Source organism: Ochotona curzoniae, unplaced genomic scaffold, assembly GCF_017591425.1.
Source record: "Ochotona curzoniae isolate NIBS_2020 unplaced genomic scaffold, NIBS_Ocur_1.0 contig_21, whole genome shotgun sequence".
NCBI lineage: Eukaryota > Metazoa > Chordata > Mammalia > Lagomorpha > Ochotonidae > Ochotona > Ochotona curzoniae.
The window spans coordinates 8672616-8691463 of record NW_024465322.1 but is presented as its reverse complement, the minus strand read 5'-3'; the positions used below and the strand labels follow the sequence as shown (position 1 = coordinate 8691463).

The 18848-nt window shown below is 46.5% G+C and overlaps 2 protein-coding genes and 1 long non-coding RNA gene across 6 annotated transcripts in view; 2 read left to right on the top strand and 1 right to left on the bottom strand.

Moving 5' to 3' along the window:
* The window catches only part of CUNH4orf45 (chromosome unknown C4orf45 homolog), a 98491-nt gene extending 86674 nt beyond the window's left edge, over positions 1-11817 (top strand). Inside the window, exons 5-8 of the mRNA XM_040971378.1 lie at positions 7262-7491; positions 10749-10873; positions 11063-11154; positions 11520-11817. Coding sequence (XP_040827312.1) covers positions 7262-7491; positions 10749-10873; positions 11063-11154; positions 11520-11817 — 745 coding nt within the window. The remainder of the gene's footprint in view (positions 1-7261; positions 7492-10748; positions 10874-11062; positions 11155-11519) is intronic.
* Positions 9243-18848, bottom strand: part of FNIP2 (folliculin interacting protein 2) — a 92239-nt gene continuing 82633 nt past the window's right edge. For all 4 annotated transcript variants that reach the window (XM_040971335.1, XM_040971333.1, XM_040971334.1 and 1 more), the window contains 2 exons: positions 13920-14035; positions 9243-12373 (listed from right to left, as the gene is read on the bottom strand). In XM_040971335.1, the coding sequence (XP_040827269.1) occupies positions 12295-12373; positions 13920-14035 (195 nt within the window). In that variant the 3' untranslated portion in view covers positions 9243-12294. The remainder of the gene's footprint in view (positions 12374-13919; positions 14036-18848) is intronic.
* LOC121150429 lies at positions 12323-17140 on the top strand. The gene is made up of 3 exons (XR_005882966.1): positions 12323-12722; positions 13681-13814; positions 16987-17140. It is a non-coding gene; the product is annotated as an uncharacterized LOC121150429 (long non-coding RNA).

Here is an 18848-nt window from a genome sequence, read left to right as displayed (position 1 = left end):
TGTGACCAAATAGCCTCATAGCACCGGCAACACCTGTTCATAGGTAGCGAGCAGTCAAGAGCTTGTTCATTCACACACTAATGTCTGGATGTTTTCCCTTCTGTGTTTGTATCATGTAGAATATCCGCTTTCTGTGTGGTTTCCCAGAGGCCCTGGTACCTTGTTGAACCGATAACTAAGCATATCCTGACCTCTGGCTGAGACACTGTCTAAACACAGGAGCATCAAAGATGCGGCATCTGGACCCTTAGAGCTGGGAGTTGCCACCATCTGTCCTAATTGGTCAGTTATTTGCTACTTTAAACCTTTCTTTTCTGTTTTAAAGATCTATTTGTTGAAAGGCAGATTTACGCAGGAGGAGAGGAAGATCTTCCAGCCACTGTTTCATTCCCCAAATGGCTGCAAGGCCAAGAGCGTCCTCCAGGTCTCACACAGGTGCAGGGTCCCAAGGTTTTGGACCATACTCCATGTCTTTTGAAGACCATAACCAGGGAGCTGGATGGGAAGTGGAGCAGCCAGGACATGAACTAACGCCCATATGGCATCCTGACTCTTGGGAGGGCAGGATTAGCCAGTGGAGCCATGGTGCTGGGCCCTGACTCAGAGCCTTTGTTTCCAACAGGCAAAGCTGGCACTCGGAGGGAGAGACTACCCCAAGGACTAAACATAAGGTTTGCGTGCACGACACCTTCCTCTAGATAAAACCCTGCAAATTCCACCAGCTTTGGATTAGTAAAAATTGATTTTTCTTGGACAATTCTTTTCACTTAAATATCTTGGGTAGCAATTTTGTGAGAAACGGCTACCACTTAAATTTATACTTATTGGTAGGAGCTAAAGAAAGTTTTATATTCATTATTTGTCCAAAGACAAAATATCAAAATAACTTCGGGTGTTTCATCATCTCTGTGGTGGCAGTTGATCCGGAATTATCCTGAAGGATTAAGAGGTGATGCTTTCAAAAACAAGACATGCTGCCATGTGCGATCCTCGAGGGAAAGGAGGGAAGGAATAGGGGTGTAGATGAAGGATGAAGTTTGAACCCAGCTTAATTTTTTTTTGCAAGCCACAATTTTCTGGACTCCCTCTTTGAGCAGTACCTCTCTGAAAACAAGTTCTCTGAAGGAGGGCCAGGGAAGAGCGATGCAGAGTGCATCTTGCTGGCCATGGGAGCGGAAAGCAGGCCACTGCTGGTCACTGCGGAGCGACTGGCACTGGCAGGCCAAGTGGGAGGCAGGATAGGATGGTCCTAGCGAGACGGCGTCTCTAAAGTCATCCCACACGTGTGTCTGCTGTGTCCCGTCAGCCCATGCCACCTGTGGGGAGGGCCGGTATAGGAATGGAAAATTGGAACCTATCTTTAGAGCCCTTTGGGGACTTGCTGGGATAGCGTGCCTCCCCATGTGCACCACACCATGAAAAGAGTTTTCAAACACAAGAGGTCTTGTTCCCCTGCGAATGTTCCAGAGAGAAAAATAACTGGGAGAGGAGGTACCTTCTCTCAGAAAGCATGCAGCCTGCCAAATGGCTTTTAAATGTGTTTCTCAAAAATTTCCATGTGCCACCCGTGGCTTTTAATACTTCTGGGAATGCAAACAGCAGACAATCCCGCCCTCTCGCAGAGGACCAGTGTTGAAGGGAGCTTGTTTGCTGAGAGAGCAGCTGGCCACACTTTCAACCCACGACATAGAAATGGCACGAGCCAGAACTTTGCAAACATGTTGACGGACTTCACTTGAGCAGGCTGCAAGGAAAATCCCCCTCAAAGGGAAGTGTCCGTGCAATTTCTCTACTTGTAAGTCAAGTTGAAGGACTATTTGTGAGGTATATATTAGGCAACCAGACCAACTCACTGGAACGGAAACAGAGTAAGCATTTTTAAAATTGTGAAATAAAGACTGTAATTTTGCTAGTTATTGGGACTAATTTTAGTCTAGAAGACATGGGTGTAGAGGCCCCGGAGAAACAAATGGCTTGTTGATGGGCAAGATGGAAGCCGGGAGGCCAGTTTTCCAGAATAACCAGCTATTTTGATCAGTCTAAGCAAACATAGTGATTTCAGGTGGTGATTTCAGCGGCGTGTGGCGATTCACTGACTTGTCCTGAATCCAAGTGACTGCCAGGGCGCCTGCACTGGGGCTCAGCTCGAGGCAATCGCCAATCTTGAACATGAAGGACCCACTGTGGCTCCACCCACGTGCAGCTCCTCCTCAGCCGCCCCAGTGCTTTCTCTGGCACATGTCAAATGTGTGCCATCCGCTCTAGACAGTTACATAAACCTGACTCAGCCAGTCATTCCCTGATAGAGCAAGAGTCTGTTTTATCTTCTCGGCTCTCTGGGCTGCTGGGAAATTTTCTGTCATTTGACAGATAGCCAGCAGTTTTCAGAAAAATGTACACCTGCTTTGCTATAAAGATCCTACCTGCTCATCGTTTTGACAATTCAAGTAGTGAAAGACTAAACTCAGCATCCATCCCACTAACTGCAAGTACTGCATTGTGTGTAATCAGTTTCTCTGACCAGAGAGAAAAACTCTTTTAGAAGAAAAATGGACTGAGAATGTATTCCATGGCAGGAATGTTAGTGAAGATACAAAGAAGTAAGATATGGTGGCAATACATGGCAATTCCAGGTTGTAGTGGTCATGAACAGTGCTCCGTGGCGGGGGCTGTGTTCCGGTGTGGCTGGGCGGGCAGCACGCAGTGACACAGGACAGTAAGGGTGGAGACGGGCAAATGGCACAAGCGAAGGTATGAAGGGGAGGACTTCGTGACGTTACGGGAATGGCTGGCGTTCTGGCTGGAAATAAGATGTGGGTTTGGGGCAACGTGGGGGGAAAGGCTAGAATTGCTGTACAGATGTTTCTCACAGTGGGGTTCCATCTAAAACGCCTCATGAAGTGAAAAGTTGAGAATGTATTTAGTACTGCTCACCTGCGCAACGTTGCAGCTCGGACCGTCCAATCTTAAACGCACCGAAACTTTGGTACCCCATGGTGGAACAGACTCTCACACAAAGCCTGTTACTGTAACAGACGTTGAGTACTCATGTGATTTATTGAATACAGTACTGGAAATGAAAAGCAGAATGGTTCTGTGTGCATGCCCCGAACTGTTGCGAAGTGTGAAATCCTTGTGATCTGGGCACAGGTTTTCTGGATCTTTTAGCTTCTTACTACAGATTTTGTGCTGATTTCCGGTGGGCGCCAAACTGACGGTTGAAAGCTGCTTTTTGTTTGTTTATAGAAAGTGGATGGATTTCACCCATATTGCAATACAGAGTGAGGAGCGCAGTGACATTTTCCACCCTCCTTCTTCCTTATTTCTTTCTTATTTCTGTTTTTAGCAATAGCGTATTTTCTTTTTACTCCACTCTCACAGGTTCAACACTCCAGCAGGTAAGGATATCAGCGTAGGGAGGAGAAGATAAACACTTAGACTTTATGCTTCTTAGGAATCCTGTCAGCAATACTAAAATCCAGCGATGTCAGCCTCACGCCTGTAGATTTTTTTTGTGTGTGTATTTAGCATTGTCATAGATTAAGGAAAACATTTCTGTCCCAGGGACTGTCTTATTTCACTAACATAACGGTTTTGTAATTATATCCACTTAGTCACAAAGACAGTATTTCATTGTTTTTCATGGCTTGGTATTTCACACTATTCACATACCACATTTTCTTGACCCAGTTGGTGAGCACCTCGGTTGAGTCCGTGTCTTAGCTATGTGGGTTGATCAGCCTAAACACGTACGCCGATTTCAATCCACTGAAAGTCCCACCAACACTGGAATAGAATATCTTTTCTCCCACATCTTCATCAGAATTTATTGTCCTGATTTTTGGAGATTAACCATTCGAAGTAGGTGATGTAAACCTCACTGTATTTTTTTTTAAGATTTTTTTTTAAATTGGAAAGTCAGATTTACAGAGAAGGAGGTCAGAAAGATCTTTCATTTACTGGTTCACTCCCCAAGCAGCTGCAACAGCTGGAGCTGAGCTAATCTGCAGCCAGGAGCCAGTAGCTTCTTCCAGGTCTCCCAGGCAGCTGCAGGGTCCCAAGGTTTTGGGCTGTCCTCAACTGCCTTCCCAGGCCACAGGCTGGAAACTACAAGGGAAGTGGAGTAGCCGGGATATGAACAGGTGCTTCTATGGGATTTTGGCCTCGAGGCTACCGCACTGGGCCCTCACTGCAGTTTTAATTTGCATTTCCGTGATAACTGGTGAATCTGAGCATTTTTCTCATCTATCTTTAGGCCATTTGAATCTCATCCTTTGAGAAATGTCTGATCATGTCCCACGCTCATTTCTTTTGTTTTAGATTCAGAATCTTACTGGAAGCTTTTCAAAGGCAATCATTTATCAATAAAAATAGTTGAGTCCCTAAGAAAGAATCCATCACATGAAAGCATATTGGAATGCTGTAAATAACAAAACAGCATCACTGTAAAATAGCAATAATACTGACAGTCGTGGCGAAAACCTGGGGGTCCTTTCCCAAGGGCATTAGTCCTCTGTTGCAGTTCTCCGCTGTTTGCTCCTGTTCTGTGTTGCCTCTTGGTGGAGAGTTACCCCCCGCAGTGCAGGGGCTTCTCCAGTGGATGCAGTCTGGTCTGGCTTTAGTTGTTGTGCCTTGCTGGACTCCTCCGCAAAGTCTTTCCTCGTGTCTGTGTCTTGCGGTGTTTCCCTGTGATAATTTGATGGTGTAAGGTCGCGGACTTAGATTCTGGATCCATTCGGAGTTTTCTACATTAGATACATACATAGGGCTCTTGGTTCATACTTGTGCACATGCACATCCAACTTTCCCAGTACAACTTATTGAAGGCACTGTTCATTCTCGCTGGATTGATTTCAGTTTGTTTGCCAAGAAAGGAGTTGGCTCTGGATGTGTGGGTTCATTTCTGGGATTCCTGTTCTGTTCCATTGATCGTCATGTCTCTTCTTGTGCCAGTACCAGGATGTTTCGATTACAGCCGCCTCAGAGGACATCTTGAAATCTGGCATTGCGATACCTCCGGCTTTGTTTTTGTTGTTTAAGGTTGCTTTAGTTATTCAGGGTCTCTTGTGCGTTGGTGTGAGTTCCAACATTGTTTTTTCCAGGTCTGAGAAGAATGTCCTAGATATTAGTTAATTGCCTCAATAACTTGGACATTTTGATGACTTTAATCATACCAATCCAAGGGAATACAAGGTTTTCTCAAGTTTTGTTGTCTTATTCTGTTTGTTTCTCTAATGTTTTATAACTTTAACGGCAGTGACAAATCCCTCACATCCTTGCCTAAAGTTATTCCGACTTGTTCAAACATTTTTGCAGCCATGATGAACAGATTCATCTTTTACGTTCTTAGCTGTGGCAAGTGTCTGTGTATATAAATTTTACTGATTTTGGTCTGTTGATTTTATATTCTGCAACTTTATATTCTGCAACTCTACTAAGTTCTCTCACGAGTAGAGAATCATCAATTACCAATCATCTGCCCTGGAAGAGTGTCTGCGTTCCCCTATGTATGGTTCTTGCCGTCTGCCAACGGAGACTTCTTCCTTTTCTGTGTCCTTTGATTTCTGTTTTATTGAGCTGGTCGAGCTGGTGCTGCTTACGATAGAAGGGCTCCCGGTGGTAGCAACAGCAGCTGGCTAGAGAGTCACGTCAGGAAGTTGGTCCTAGAGTTAATTTATGCAGCATCTTCATATTTCTCCCACAGCAAACGGTACCATGTATAATATGTGTAAGTTTTGGTAACTCAGGTCTTTCTCCTGAGCACTATAAGAATAATATCTCTATCGCTCTGCGTATTACGCATCCAGGATCTGCTGTTTTCTTAACTTATTTTGATGTTTTTGGCTACACTCTCTGGGAATGTTGATCAAATTGTCACAAAATGAACACACACACACACAGACCCATGTAGTTCAAGCTGGTATTGTTCAGGGACCAGCTGTTTCTATAACGTCAGCTAGTCCTGTAGGAGAACCTAGCATGGGTCAGGGCATTGAGGCCGTGGAGGTGGTGCCAGGAAGTGGAGGGGAAAAACAGGAACTGTGATGGCCACTCAGCCGTGGACGTCTGTCACACCCTCCCTCCTTCCTGCACCCTCCAATAGTGGCCGAGTTTCAGCCCTGGGCAGGCAGCCGAGGGGCAGTGTGGATGCATGGAAGAAGACGTGTCCTGTGCCCTTCAGAGGGTACAGTCTGGAGGGAGGGAGGCAGCTGAGCCGGAAGTGTGTACACACGCTCCTGATTTCAGGCAAAAGGCCGAGAAGTGGTCATGCTCATAGTTTCTACCCAAGCAAGTGGAAGGTGCCCGAGGAGTCATGCCTGGCGGACGAGGGGATGTACGTGGCGCCGTGGAGGCTGTAGTGTTGTGGGAGGAGAGGAGGGAACTGCAAGCAGTAGGGAGAGGCCAAACAAAAGGCTCAGGGTCTGAAAATGGGGTTCAGTTTGAGAAGGGATCATGGGAGCCTGGGGAATGGCTGTGTGTGTGTGTGTGTGTGTGTGTGTGTGTGTGTGTGTGTGTGCGAGAGAGAGAGAGAGAGAGAGAGAGGGAGAGAGAGAGAGAGAGATACCACTGGACAGGAGGAGGAAAGAGCCACAACGATGCTGCTGCAGTTTGTGTACTCGTGGAATGAACCAGCAGGTGGAAGATCTTTCTCCTCTCCAGAAATCTGATCTGCCTTTCAAATAAAAATAAATCTTAAAAAAAAATTTTTTTTTTCTATTTGAAAGAGCAACAGAGATCTCCGATCTGCTGATGTATTCCCCAAGCCAGGAGTAATGAACTCCATCCAGGCCTCCCCTCACCTGGCGCCTTCCCAGGCTGGCTCAGAAGCACGCGAGAGGGGACTCCGACTGTCGCTTCCTGGGATGCTGGTGTTGCTAGCAGTGGCCCAACCACTGCACCATGGTGCCAGCTCTGGCGGCGGAGATGGGACGGCATGGGCAGTGTGTGCCCTGCGTGCTGGGCGAGGTCCTGCCCTCTCGCTCCATCTGGCCCTTTGCCTAGCCGCCCAAGTTACTTCACAGTTCTTTGTGTTTGCTGTCTCCCTCCCCCAGCCTTCTCACGGTATGTCAGCTCTATAGTAAAGATGGGAGCAAAAGCTTTAAAATCCATGCAGTTTTTCATATGTGTTTCCCATGAACTTCCTGAATCCCCTCATGGCAACCTGCCATAAATCTTGGTTCAAACAACTTGGGAAACCATGAAGCTCAGATTCCAGTGATGGACCAAGGATTCCTGGCAACTCGGTTTCCTCTTGTTTTAGGCAACCCGCACCTTCCGTCCTGGATAAACAAGGGAAATACAGCCGTGGTTTTCTCGCCTGGCACCTGAGCGACTATGAGGACACAGATCAGAGAAAGTCCCAGGGGGCTGCCCTCGTGAGGCAGAGGAAGTCTCCAGCCAGAGTCTCCGGAGCAGCGAAGCCACCGAAGGCGCCTCAGAAGGAAGAGGTAGGATCCCCAATTACTCTCCACAACCAGAAAAAAAATGACTGTCAGTAGTAGTAACTAATGGGAACCAGCAATGCGAAGCAGTGGGTTAAGCTGCAGGCTGTGGTGCTGGCATCCCCCGAGCATCAGTTCCAGTCCCAGCTGCCCCAATTTTAATCCAGCTCCCTGCTAATGTGCTAAGGAAGAGAGAGATGGCACAAGTGCATGGGCCCCTGCAACCACCATGGGAGACCTGGAAGGAGTTCCAGGCTACTGGTTTCTGCCTGGTCTAGCTGCTGGCCACTTAGTTCATTTGGAAAAACATACCAATGGAAGTAAGACAAAATGGTTCAATAGTAAGTGCAATCCTAAGCTTCAGTTTTGTGGCTCCTTGTCTTTCTCAGAGTGAGCGACTGCAGAAGGAAATCTGCTCTGCTTAAAGGCTTCTTGTAATGTCGATCTCATCTATAACAGCTTCTTAGCCCTACCAGCCCTGCATGGCCACAGATGAGCTGCAGGCACAACCCAGTAAACCAAGGAAATTTACCATCCTATGGGCCTCGTGTCCACTGAGCACTGGGGTTCTTTCTGGAGGCCACATATCTGACCCAACAGGCCAGCTCCTGGCGATCTAAAAGGCAAAGTGCTGTGCCTCCCTTACGCCTGAGCTGGAGTCCACCAGTGGCCTCCTTCAGACATCACAGAAAACACTCGATGTCTTCATTAGCTGCTGAAAGGGTTCTGGAGTATGTAATCACTCCTGCGGTCCTTAGTGTAACTCAGGCATTAAACTGAAACAGATTTAAACTTATTTTTCCTAACACCATATACACACATATATGCATACACATACTATATACAAATGGGTATTCACTTCATACCTATGGATTCCACCCTATTTCATTTAGAATATTTTGGACTACTCCCTTTAATACCTTAATACTCGAGCAATTTAACCTAGCCACATACATGGACAACTTCTAGCAAGCTAATATTTTGCCTTAATTATACTACTTAAAAAGCAACGTAAAACAGGTTTCGTTCTAAGTGTTAGGGCACTAGTGGGTTAGAAAACATCCTGAAGCACAAGTCTGGCTGCAGGAATAGACTCAGCAGTAGGGAGGTAGTGTACTCCACTGGGGACTTAAATTCCACACACAAAATACCAGAGTTGTTGGCAGTGTGGTTTTCTAAAAGTCCATATACTTTTGGTAAAGAGCTAATGACAATTTATTTGAAATTAGAACGACAGAGAAAAATGAGATCCTTTACCTGCTGGTTCACTTCCCAAGCGGCCACAGCAGCCGGGTGCGGGCCAGCCCAAGCCAGCCGTCAGGAACCCCCGCCTGGTCTCCCGCGTGGGTGGCAGGGCCCGAGGATTTGGGCCACCCCCCAACTCCTCCCCTGGCACACGAACAGGAAGCTGGGTCCAAAGCAGTGCAGCCCAGACTCAAACTTGTCACTCCAACAGGGGATGGTGCCATTGCCAACGGCTTAACCCACTGGACTAATTCTTATGAAAAGCATTGAGCCTTACAGGACAAAATCTCCCCTCAGTTGATATAATAGTTGCTTTTCTGGAAACGTCAGTGTTAGCTCATGTAAAGGTCACCAGGCACTGGGAGGATTCTTCATTTCACAGGGTTGTCCAAAACGCTGCAGGGTCTCGCTCCTGTCCCTGGCCACCTGTGATGCTCCCACAAGCATCCCTGCAGTTCCACAACACTGCCACGTTATATACCACAAGTGTGCTATTGGGAAAGAGATCTCTAAGTCGGTTGTATTTGACAAATGATGCACTGCGTTGGCAAAATGTTGCGGATAAATTCAAAAGGTTTATTGCACCAAATTCCAGAGAAATGAATCAAAATAATACAGGAACAAATTGTGAATAGCCCACACATTGACACTGGTGTCCATTCAGCTGATCAAAAGTCTGTAGAGCCCCATCCATTTCTATTCTGGGGACTTCAGTAACATTTGCAATTTATCTCCATTGTAACCAACATTTACATTTAAGCATTTTGTAGTCTTACTTCTGAAATTTAAAAATGAACATTTGGGTGGGGGCTACTGTTTGATTTAGGCAAAAAATTAAATGAAAATATTCTCTCCCTCAAAGCCCAATTTTTCAAAAAAAAAAAATTGGTTTATATGAACCAAGAGAAACTAAAGATTTTTTTTTTCCATTTAATGGCGAAATGGTGAAAGTATCCACAAACTCTAAAAAGTAGATTAGTGAAAAGATATGCAAATGAGTTCTGGGAGATATATATATATATATTCCAAAGTGTACATGAACCTTAGCTAGGAGCCTAAAACAGCTACAGAATGGATTTTTATAAAATCTCAGGATCTGAGTCCAAGCAATGGTTTAATATTGTTTAACAAGCAGGGAATTTTCCTCCCTCCAAAAATGTTAATTTTGAAAATATGGTTATGTTGAAAAAGTTGTGGTGTGTAAACGGCAGTTCCATGACATATGAAAAGATTATAGTTTTTCATTAAAAAACAGCACACTTCAGAAAAATGGATTGAAGCCTGTACAAAAAAATGCTATTTAACACTGATAAAAAAAAAAACCCACTTTGGAATTACGCACAAGTATGGAAACTACATTTTTTCATTGTCATGTTGAAAACACACGCGGCTACCTTACACTCATACCACTGGTGAATGTTCCAAATGCAACGTGCACGAGGCGGCCTGTCGCAGGCACGGGCGTCTGCTCCATCATGCTGCACCAGCTTGCCTGGGAAAGCAAGAAGCTACAGAAGTGACACTCAACAGGTAAGACTGAAGGTTGAAGAAACCCTGAAGGTGGAATCCTGAGGTAGATCCTTTTTTATTAGAATTTTCTTTTTCTTGAGGTGGGGCACACGGCCGGGTCAGCTCGCTTTCTGCAGCTGAGCTGTGTGAGCGGGTGCGTTTCAACGATGCCATGAAGGTGTTTTTGGCTTGTGGGAAGTCTCCATTTCAGCCTCGAGTGTTGAGACGGAGGACTGCAAAAGAGCAGCGACGATCTCGAGCTGTCTTTGCACACAGCAGGATCAGGGTCGGCTGGAATCCTGGCTGTGGCTCAGCCTCCTCGTGACCCACCTGCGCTTCCCATCAGACGCTTCTCTGAGCATTGTGGAATATTAGGATGATGCCGTCCCAGGCTGCTGGGGAGGGGCAGGCCAGGACACATGCTTCGGGTGTCCAGTCTTACGATCCGCTGTGAGCTGAAGCTCTGTTTTTCCCTACATGGGTCTGATCTTCAACATACTGCGACGAGCACGTTGTGTAGTGAGATTTTCTTCTTTAATGACCCCTGGACAGTGGTGAAGCAGGCAAAACGCCTAGAACGTGTAAACAAAGACGAGGGCTGCCGGGCAGGTGGGAGGAATGCTTCCCGCGGGAGCGGATGGAGAGCTGAACGCCGGCGCTGCAGGTGTCTTCGGGAGGTAAGGAGAGCTCGGCGAGCTGAAGCCAGGCGAGCGAGCTTCGTTCTCTGGAACGCGACAGCAAGCAGCGGTGACCCAGGGCTGCAGGACCCAACGATGCCAGGCTCGAAGGTCAGGCAAGGGAGATGGGCAGAGCACAGAAAACGGGAAACTTCTGTGTGGTCCATCAGTCTGTATCTTGCACCATAGCAGAAGAGGGAAAGGTTCTATGATGCCTGTCTTTTTGGAGTGCTGGAGCTCCCTTTGAAACGGGTAACTTCAACGTCCAAAAAGACGTGCAGGTGACTTGGTGACAGCTTTTCTCTCCAATTCTCACCCTGAAATGGGACGTTACTTCACATTATGTGCAAAGAACTGGAATGAATTCATACATTAGCACAGAAGGAGAACTTGGTCGGAGCTAACACGAGGTTGGCTCCAGCAGGCCCTGCCTCTCTGCGTGTAGCCCGTCGCATGTCCACTCCGTTGGTTTTTGTGAGCTGCAATAGTTCACTTGGTAGGTTTTATACCAGGGTGGCTTTGGGAACAAGTTCTGAAGAGTTCACAGGGGTCGGAAGGCACAGCGACAATCATGTGAAAATTGAGAGCGTACGCAGAGCATGCTAAATGTTCAGGCTGCTTTCATAATCTTCCTAAACTCCTGCAGGTCTCCCACCAGAACAACGGTGCCTTTCAAAACGCAGACGGTCCTTTCTGGGCGCCGCTCTAGCAGAGACGAGCTCCGGCTGAATGGGGACACGGCAGACGCGTTCCGCAGCTTTAACTTTGGTGTGGGACCTCCCCGGGGAAGGCTGCTGAGAGCCCCGAAGGCAAGGATGAAACACTCGTACTGTTTCACACCGCACACAGGGGGCTGCTGCGACTGTGGCGTGGCGGGGCTCAGGTGCTACACTGAGTACACTGCACCAGTGGTCCGTCCCCGGCCTGCCCCTGGCTCCGTGTGAACGCCAAACGAGGGGAGAGTGGGTCCCTGCAGCAGAGCGACGACAGCAGCTGGCAGCAGGCAGGGCGGCTAGTGGGGGAACCAGGAAGATTTCTTCATGTCACCCTTTGCAGAAAGGCAGCTCCGACCTGCTCTCCTGGAATGTGAGGTATGCCCGCTGGTGCCCAGCTCCCCGGCCATGTTCCCACTCTGCCCCAGGCCGCTTGTATCCACAGCTTAGTGTTCGGGGTAGTGCTCCTGTGTCTTCATTCCTGGGGATCCCTGGCTCCAAGGGCCCACCGTGCTCCCAGGGATCACCGAGGCGTGTCTGTCCAATAAAGCTGAGCTCCTGTGCGGAAGCGCAATCCCCCAGGGCGTGGGAACGGCTGCTGTTGGCGCTGGATGCTTTGGGTGTCACACGGCTTACTCCTTTCTCCTTCAGCTGAGAAATTTAACTTTTTTTTTCCTTCCAAGGAAGAAAACTGTCCTGAGCTTTAGCTTATAAGAGGATTTGAGCCACGTAAGGAGAGTGCGTGCTGGCGATAGCTGTCAGCAGAGGCAGGTCGTTGGATTCAATCCTGCAGAGGGGAGACAGAGCACTTTAGTGTGACTGGTACCAGGCCTGCCTTAGATGACGGTTCAAAACGAATTAAAAATTAAGGTCGCTGGCATTGTGGTCAACTTACTGCCGAGGAGGCAAAGGGACACAGACCAGGGGGTGTACGGCCCACCCGAGTGGGCAGGGACCACCTGACTGCAGCCCTAACTTTTCTGAGTTCCTGGCTAGTACAATTTCAATTGACTTGTATTTCAGCTCTCCATCTGCTTAGGCTGCAACGTTCCTGAGTGCTGACTTTGCATCTGGGTGGGGTTTCTTCAATACCTTGAGGATCTGACCAACGGGTGACCCAGCTTAGATCCCTGTGAGTATTCTGAGAGCAAAGCAACACTAAATGTTTGAAACCCATGACATTGGCTGCCTCTCCTAAGAGATGGGGACAGGATGGCCACTGGCTAACTGCTGCCAAGTGCAGTGGAGAAGGACTAAGAATGGATTGTTCTGGTCTGTAGACTGTGTCCCAATTCTTGCCCTTGAATTAAAAATAAATGTAAAGATGGCAGCGGTCATGGCCAAGGGCAGCTCCCTGTTCTTCCTCCTGTTCTTCCCAACGTCTTGTAGCACTGCTAACCCTGCCTATGGGAGGCTAGAGGTGAATGCCAACGGGAGCTGTGTTCTTAGGGATGGTAGACACCTGTCAAGCAGGGCCTAGCTAGAAATCTAGAATGTGGGCCCGGCGCCGTGGCCTAGTAGCTAAAGTCCTTGCCTTGAACGCGCCGGGATCCCATATGGGCGCCGGTTCTAATCCCGGCAGCTCTACTTCCCATCCAGCTCCCTGCTTGTGGCCTGGGAAAGGAGTCGAGGACGGCCCAAAGCCTTGGGACCCTGCACCCATGTTGGAGACCCGGAGGAGGTTCTTGGTTCCTGGATTTGGATCACCGCAGCACCGGCCGTGTCACCTGGGGAGTGAATCATTGGAGGGAAGATCTTCCTCTCTATCTCTCCTCCTCTCTGTATATCTGACTTTGTAATAAAAAATAAATCTTTAAAAAAATCTAGAATGTCAGGTACACCCCGGGCTGTGGCAAACCTGAGCAGCTGGGACTGACAGAGAAGTGAGAAGGACCTGGGGAGGCTCAAGTTTCCTGCACAGCCTCATAAGGAGAAATGTAAGGAAAGAAAATGACAGAAAATGCAAGGAGCCAGACAGTCATTTCCTGGGTGTGAAAGCTGAACAGCCTGATAGAATCTGGGCTTTGACATCCTAATACTCAGATGAGCAAACTCAACAGAATTTGAAGGTCAATATCACCCCCAAATTTGTAGGTTAGCCTCCTGGAAGTCCAGAAGCGCCTAATGGCAGCTCCCCCAGGAAGTACACGCCAGCGTAGGCTGCACTGCGTGTGTCACAGCTGTTCAGTGTCTCTGGCAGAAATGGAATCACCCAGGAAAAAGACAAGGTCAGCAGGCTCCAGGTAGCTACAAGGTGCTGCTTTTCTCGTGTCTTATGGCTTCCTGGGCTTGTAGGTGCAGGGGCAAGAGTAGGAACCCAGTTCAGAACTTACCCCAGGATGACCCCCAATTCTTTCACGTGGACTCGGGTGTGTCCCCGAAGATACTCGGAGAGCATTTTACTCTTAAGGTACATTTCTTGTAGCCGGTCTTCAAGATGCATGATGCACTGCAAAGTCAAGCACATTTACCAAGAGTTAGCAATTCAGATCTGCAGTGTCAGAGGTTACAATTCTCCCCATTTGAGCCTAAAGCAAGAAATTGGAAAGGCATCAAATAATTAACAAGGCATTGCATGAATTGAGAAAAGTGAGAACCCCAGATTAGAGAAATGAGTAAACCAAGTGAGAGATCAGTGAAATGAAGGGCTGCTGTTTTCAACAATAAAAACACAAAACTGATATAGCATTTGCTCGATTAACCAATAAAAGGGGAGGGAGCCCAGCACAATAGCCTGGTGGCTAATGTCCTCGCCTTGCATGTATCAGGATCCCATATGGGTGCCAGTTTGTGTCCCGGCTGCTCCACTGCCCATTCAGCTCCCTGCCTGTGGCCTGGGAAAGCAGTGAACGGTCCAAAGCCTTGGGACCCCGCACCCATGTGGGAGACCTGCTCTGGATCAGATTGGCTGCGGCTATTTGGGGTGTGAACCAGTGGACGTAAGATGTTTCTCCATTTTGCGTATCTGCCTTTCCAATGAAAATAAATCTTAAAATGGGGGGTGGAGGGGAGGGTAGGGGGAAGACTCAAATTAGTAAAATCAGAAATGAAGGAAATGTTACAATGGATATCACAAAAAGGCAAAAAACCAAATCAGCTATAATTGAACAAACTGGAAAATAAGAAATGGACTTCTGGACTGACACAAAGAAAGTCTAAATAAACCAACAGCCAGCAGGAAACTGGAATCCTTAATAATGACTTTCCAAGAAAAAACCCAGGACCAATTTGATGGCTTCACTGCTGAATTAAACTAAGTTTTCAAACTACTCAAACCAGAAGGGGAGTATTCCCAAACTGTGGCAATGAGGCCAGCAACACCTGAATCCTAAAGCCAGAGCAAAGGAACTATAGACCAACACTCCTGATGAACATAAAATGTAAAAATGTTCAACAAAATGTCAGCAAATCAAATCTAACAACACACGGCTCATTCACCCAGACCAAGTGGTGCTTATTCCTGGTATGCTGGGATAGCTCAACTTCCACACATCAATAAATGGGACACATCACGTGAACAAGACCAAGAATAAAAACCGTATGATTATCTCAATAGATGCAAAGAAAATATCTCCTAGCATAGAACATCCTTTTATGACAAAAACCTTAAACTGGTTATAGCAGGAACATTCCGTAACACAATCAAGCCAATGTATGGCAAACTCTAAGCATTCCCAGAGCCAGACAAGGCAGGCCACCCTCACCCTTTGCTGGAAGTTTAATCAGAGCCATTGCACAAGGAAAAGAATCCAAAGGCAGGGGTCAGCACTGTGGCATGGTAGGCTCAACCTGCCATGAAATGGGCATCTGAAAGGTGCCTATTTGTGTCCCAGCTACTGCACATCCCACCTCCTGCTTATGGGTTGCAAAGCAGTGGACAATGGCCCGAGTCCTGAGGCCCCTGCACCCATGCAAGAGTGTCCGAGCTCTGGCCATTGTGGTCATCAGGGGGAGTAAAGCAGCAGATGGAAGGTCTCTGTCTCCTCCTCCCTGCCTTTCAAATAAAAATAAATCTTAAAAGATACAAATGGAAAAGGAGGAAGTTAAATTACCCTTATTTGTAGATATATAATCCCATACAAAGGTAAACTGAAAGACTCCACCAAAACTACTAGATTGCATAAGAGTTTGGTAAAGTTACAGGATACAGTAATCAACACAAAATAAATGGAAACATCTCCCATGCTCATGGATTCAAACAACATCAAGATGCCCATAGTACCCAAGACAATTTACCAATTCAAGACGATCTCAAATCTGGGGAAAAAAGAACAGACCCTACAACTAATGTAATCATTAGCGATCTGAACAGCTAAAGCAATCCTGAACAATAAAAAGGCAACTGATAGAATGAAAGTATTTGCAAACTGTATACATGATAAAGAATATATAGGGAGCTAAAGAAACTCAAAGTAAGTAATCCATTTAAGAAATGGGCTAAGGACATAAACAGGCATTTTTAAAAGGATGAAATACTAATGGCCAATAGGCACATGAAAAAATGCTCGGGAATACCAGCACTCAGGGAAATAGAAACCACACAAAGAATGGCCATAATCAAAAACAGTAAGTGCCAGCAAGGATGTCAGAGGAGGGTAGTGCAGTACGTCAGTGGACATGTAAACCAACCATTACGTAGGAAAAATGGAGATTCCTCAGACATGTGAAAGCAGATGTACCATATGACCCAGCCATTTCATCCTTGGGCATGTACTTAAAGAAATCGGTATGTGAAGGGGTTACCTGTGCCCCCATGTTTACAGTTTGTAACAGCTCACAATGGCTTATTTAAGTCCATCAGTTCTTGAATGGGTGAATACAACGGAATACTAACATAAATGCAGTAAAAGGGATGCACCTGCTGATCACCATGCTTACTAAATAAAGCAGTCTCCAGACAAATATGACTCTTGTGCTTTGCGGTAACAGTACAAAAAAGTTATGTATATGAGCAAAATTAATATTTTAAGATCTGATTCTTGTTTATACTCCTTGTTGGAACTCTAAAGAAGAGTGGCTTTTTTGCTTACTACTAGTGGGATTCTTTAGGAGGGGAGGGGTACGCTTTGGATCGCAAGGTGAAGTTAGAAGTATGTCACTGTCAGAAACAGGAAGGAAGGAGGAGATTAACACTGTGCTCTTAGAACTGTATATATGAAATACATACACTTTGTTCTTACATAAAGCAATTCTCAAAAAATTCATTTCTAAGCATTCAAATGCATTTAAAAATTACAAGCTATCTTGGATTCGCCTACCACCATAGGTATGAAAACTGTTTTTGCAAAATAGTTTTTGCAATGATTAAGATCTTCAAATATACTCTCACCTTGTTCATGTAGTTTACATAAGAAATACAACCCCCTGCTTAATCATACAGCAATTTGCATTTTTTCATAGATCTCCGATTATTTGGTTCCAACATATTCCTACAAGTAGAATGATTGAAGCAAGGTCATTTTTGGACATTTTTTTTCCTCATTAAAGAGTGCAAGTTAACCAGGTCTTCTGTAGCAATAAAAAAAGGCATTATTTTCAGGATGTCTTTACCCTTGGAATTGTGTCCAGTTTCATTGTTTTGGAGAATAGCAACCATCTGTGTCTTTCACCAGAGGCAAATGCTTGTGCTCTGGCAGGCTGAGCATCCTCCGCAAGACACCTGATGGCTCTGGCAAGGGTAATTGCATCATACACAATTTTCTTCTAGACCATTGGGTCTGTGCTTTTCAAGGTAAAAAAGATTAACAGATGCATTTGAAAATGTTGATCTGGACCCATCTGGGCTGATCAGTGACTTGGAACAACCCAAGTATTTAGATGCCTGCCTTCTTAGTGTTGGATGATCAGACAGAACTGTGCTGGCCTTTCTCCCACCTTTCTAGTATCTCCTTCCTGAGATGGATTTTTTGCATTTTTAACTTCTAAAATTTTAAACAGTAACTTTCTCCCTCCCTAATACAGGATCTTACAGCATTTCATCACCCATGTTCTAAATAAAATGAATTTTTAAGAATTTTAAACTGCCAGATAAAGCTTTCTTTGGTCTTGGTTTTGTCAGGTTCAGTAAGTCATTTATACCACGAAATGGTTAAACGTACAGCCGTCCAAATAAAGTCAAAAGAATTAGCTACACTAATTTCTTGCTTTGCTGTCAAACGTAGTCAAAGCTCTGTATTTGGAAATGCAAGATCAAAGTTCGGTAAGTACTCAGAGCAGTGAAAGACTTTTCAGTCTAACGTACCTTGCTTTCCTTACAGAGAGAGAGGTGTTAGTCTGCACATCAGCATAAGCTGACCTGCTTCACAAAGACAACCTGTGCACAAGTAGACCAAGAACTAAGTTCACCAGGACTCCTGCGTGCTGTGGCGGGCATCCTGCTGAGTGTGCCTGGTTCAAAGCCCAAATAAAGACTGCTCACACTACCAGTGACCGCGTGCCGAATGCTTACACCATGCAACACTGCGCCGTGCTTACCGTCTCAACCTTCAGAAGCATGACACAGGCTACATTACTCCCCAGCTCCGCAGTGGCTTTGAGATGGATTTCTCTTCCACAGTAAGGACAAGACCTTGGACCTGACTTCAGGCTGCTGGACCCGAAGTCCACCCAGTGGCCACTAACGTGCACAGCTTTTCAAGTGCTCTGCGGGCACGCAGCTTTGAGGCCTTTCAGAGGCGTCTCACAGGATACTTCAGAATGCTGAAGTTCACAAACTCTGCCCACTGGCCTGTCAGAGTGACCGACGGCAAAGCCTGGCCACCAATGGTATTTCAGAGCACCTCTTCCAACCCCAGGAGCCTCGAGTCTCTTTGGACCACTCTGTTGGCCCTCGGTTTGCTCCTCGCTGGTTGAGCGCTCTCTGTGCAGCTTGGAGGTGCCCAAGGAGGGAGCCCAGGGTCTCTGGCATGGGGCACCACCACGGCCTCCAGTTTCTCATCTGCTTTGAAGACATGCTCCCTCCCTGTCTAAACCTACTGCCCTTTTCACACAGGCTGTTTGTACACACAATCTTCTGAAGCAGTTTGTGGTGGCTGTTAATTCTGAGAAGGGCAAGGGAAAAGCTGCAGGCCATCTTCTAGAAGTTTATAATAATCTGCTTGTTTAGATACAAAATAATGTCCCAAGTGATTTGAAAAGCCCATTTGAAAACAAACAGTTGCAGCCATGTTTCATGTACAATACTTCAAAGTGAAGTGTGGACACAAACAATGCTGTGTTCCCTCAGAGCCCCTCTCGGAAGGTGGCTGAACAGAACAGACCGT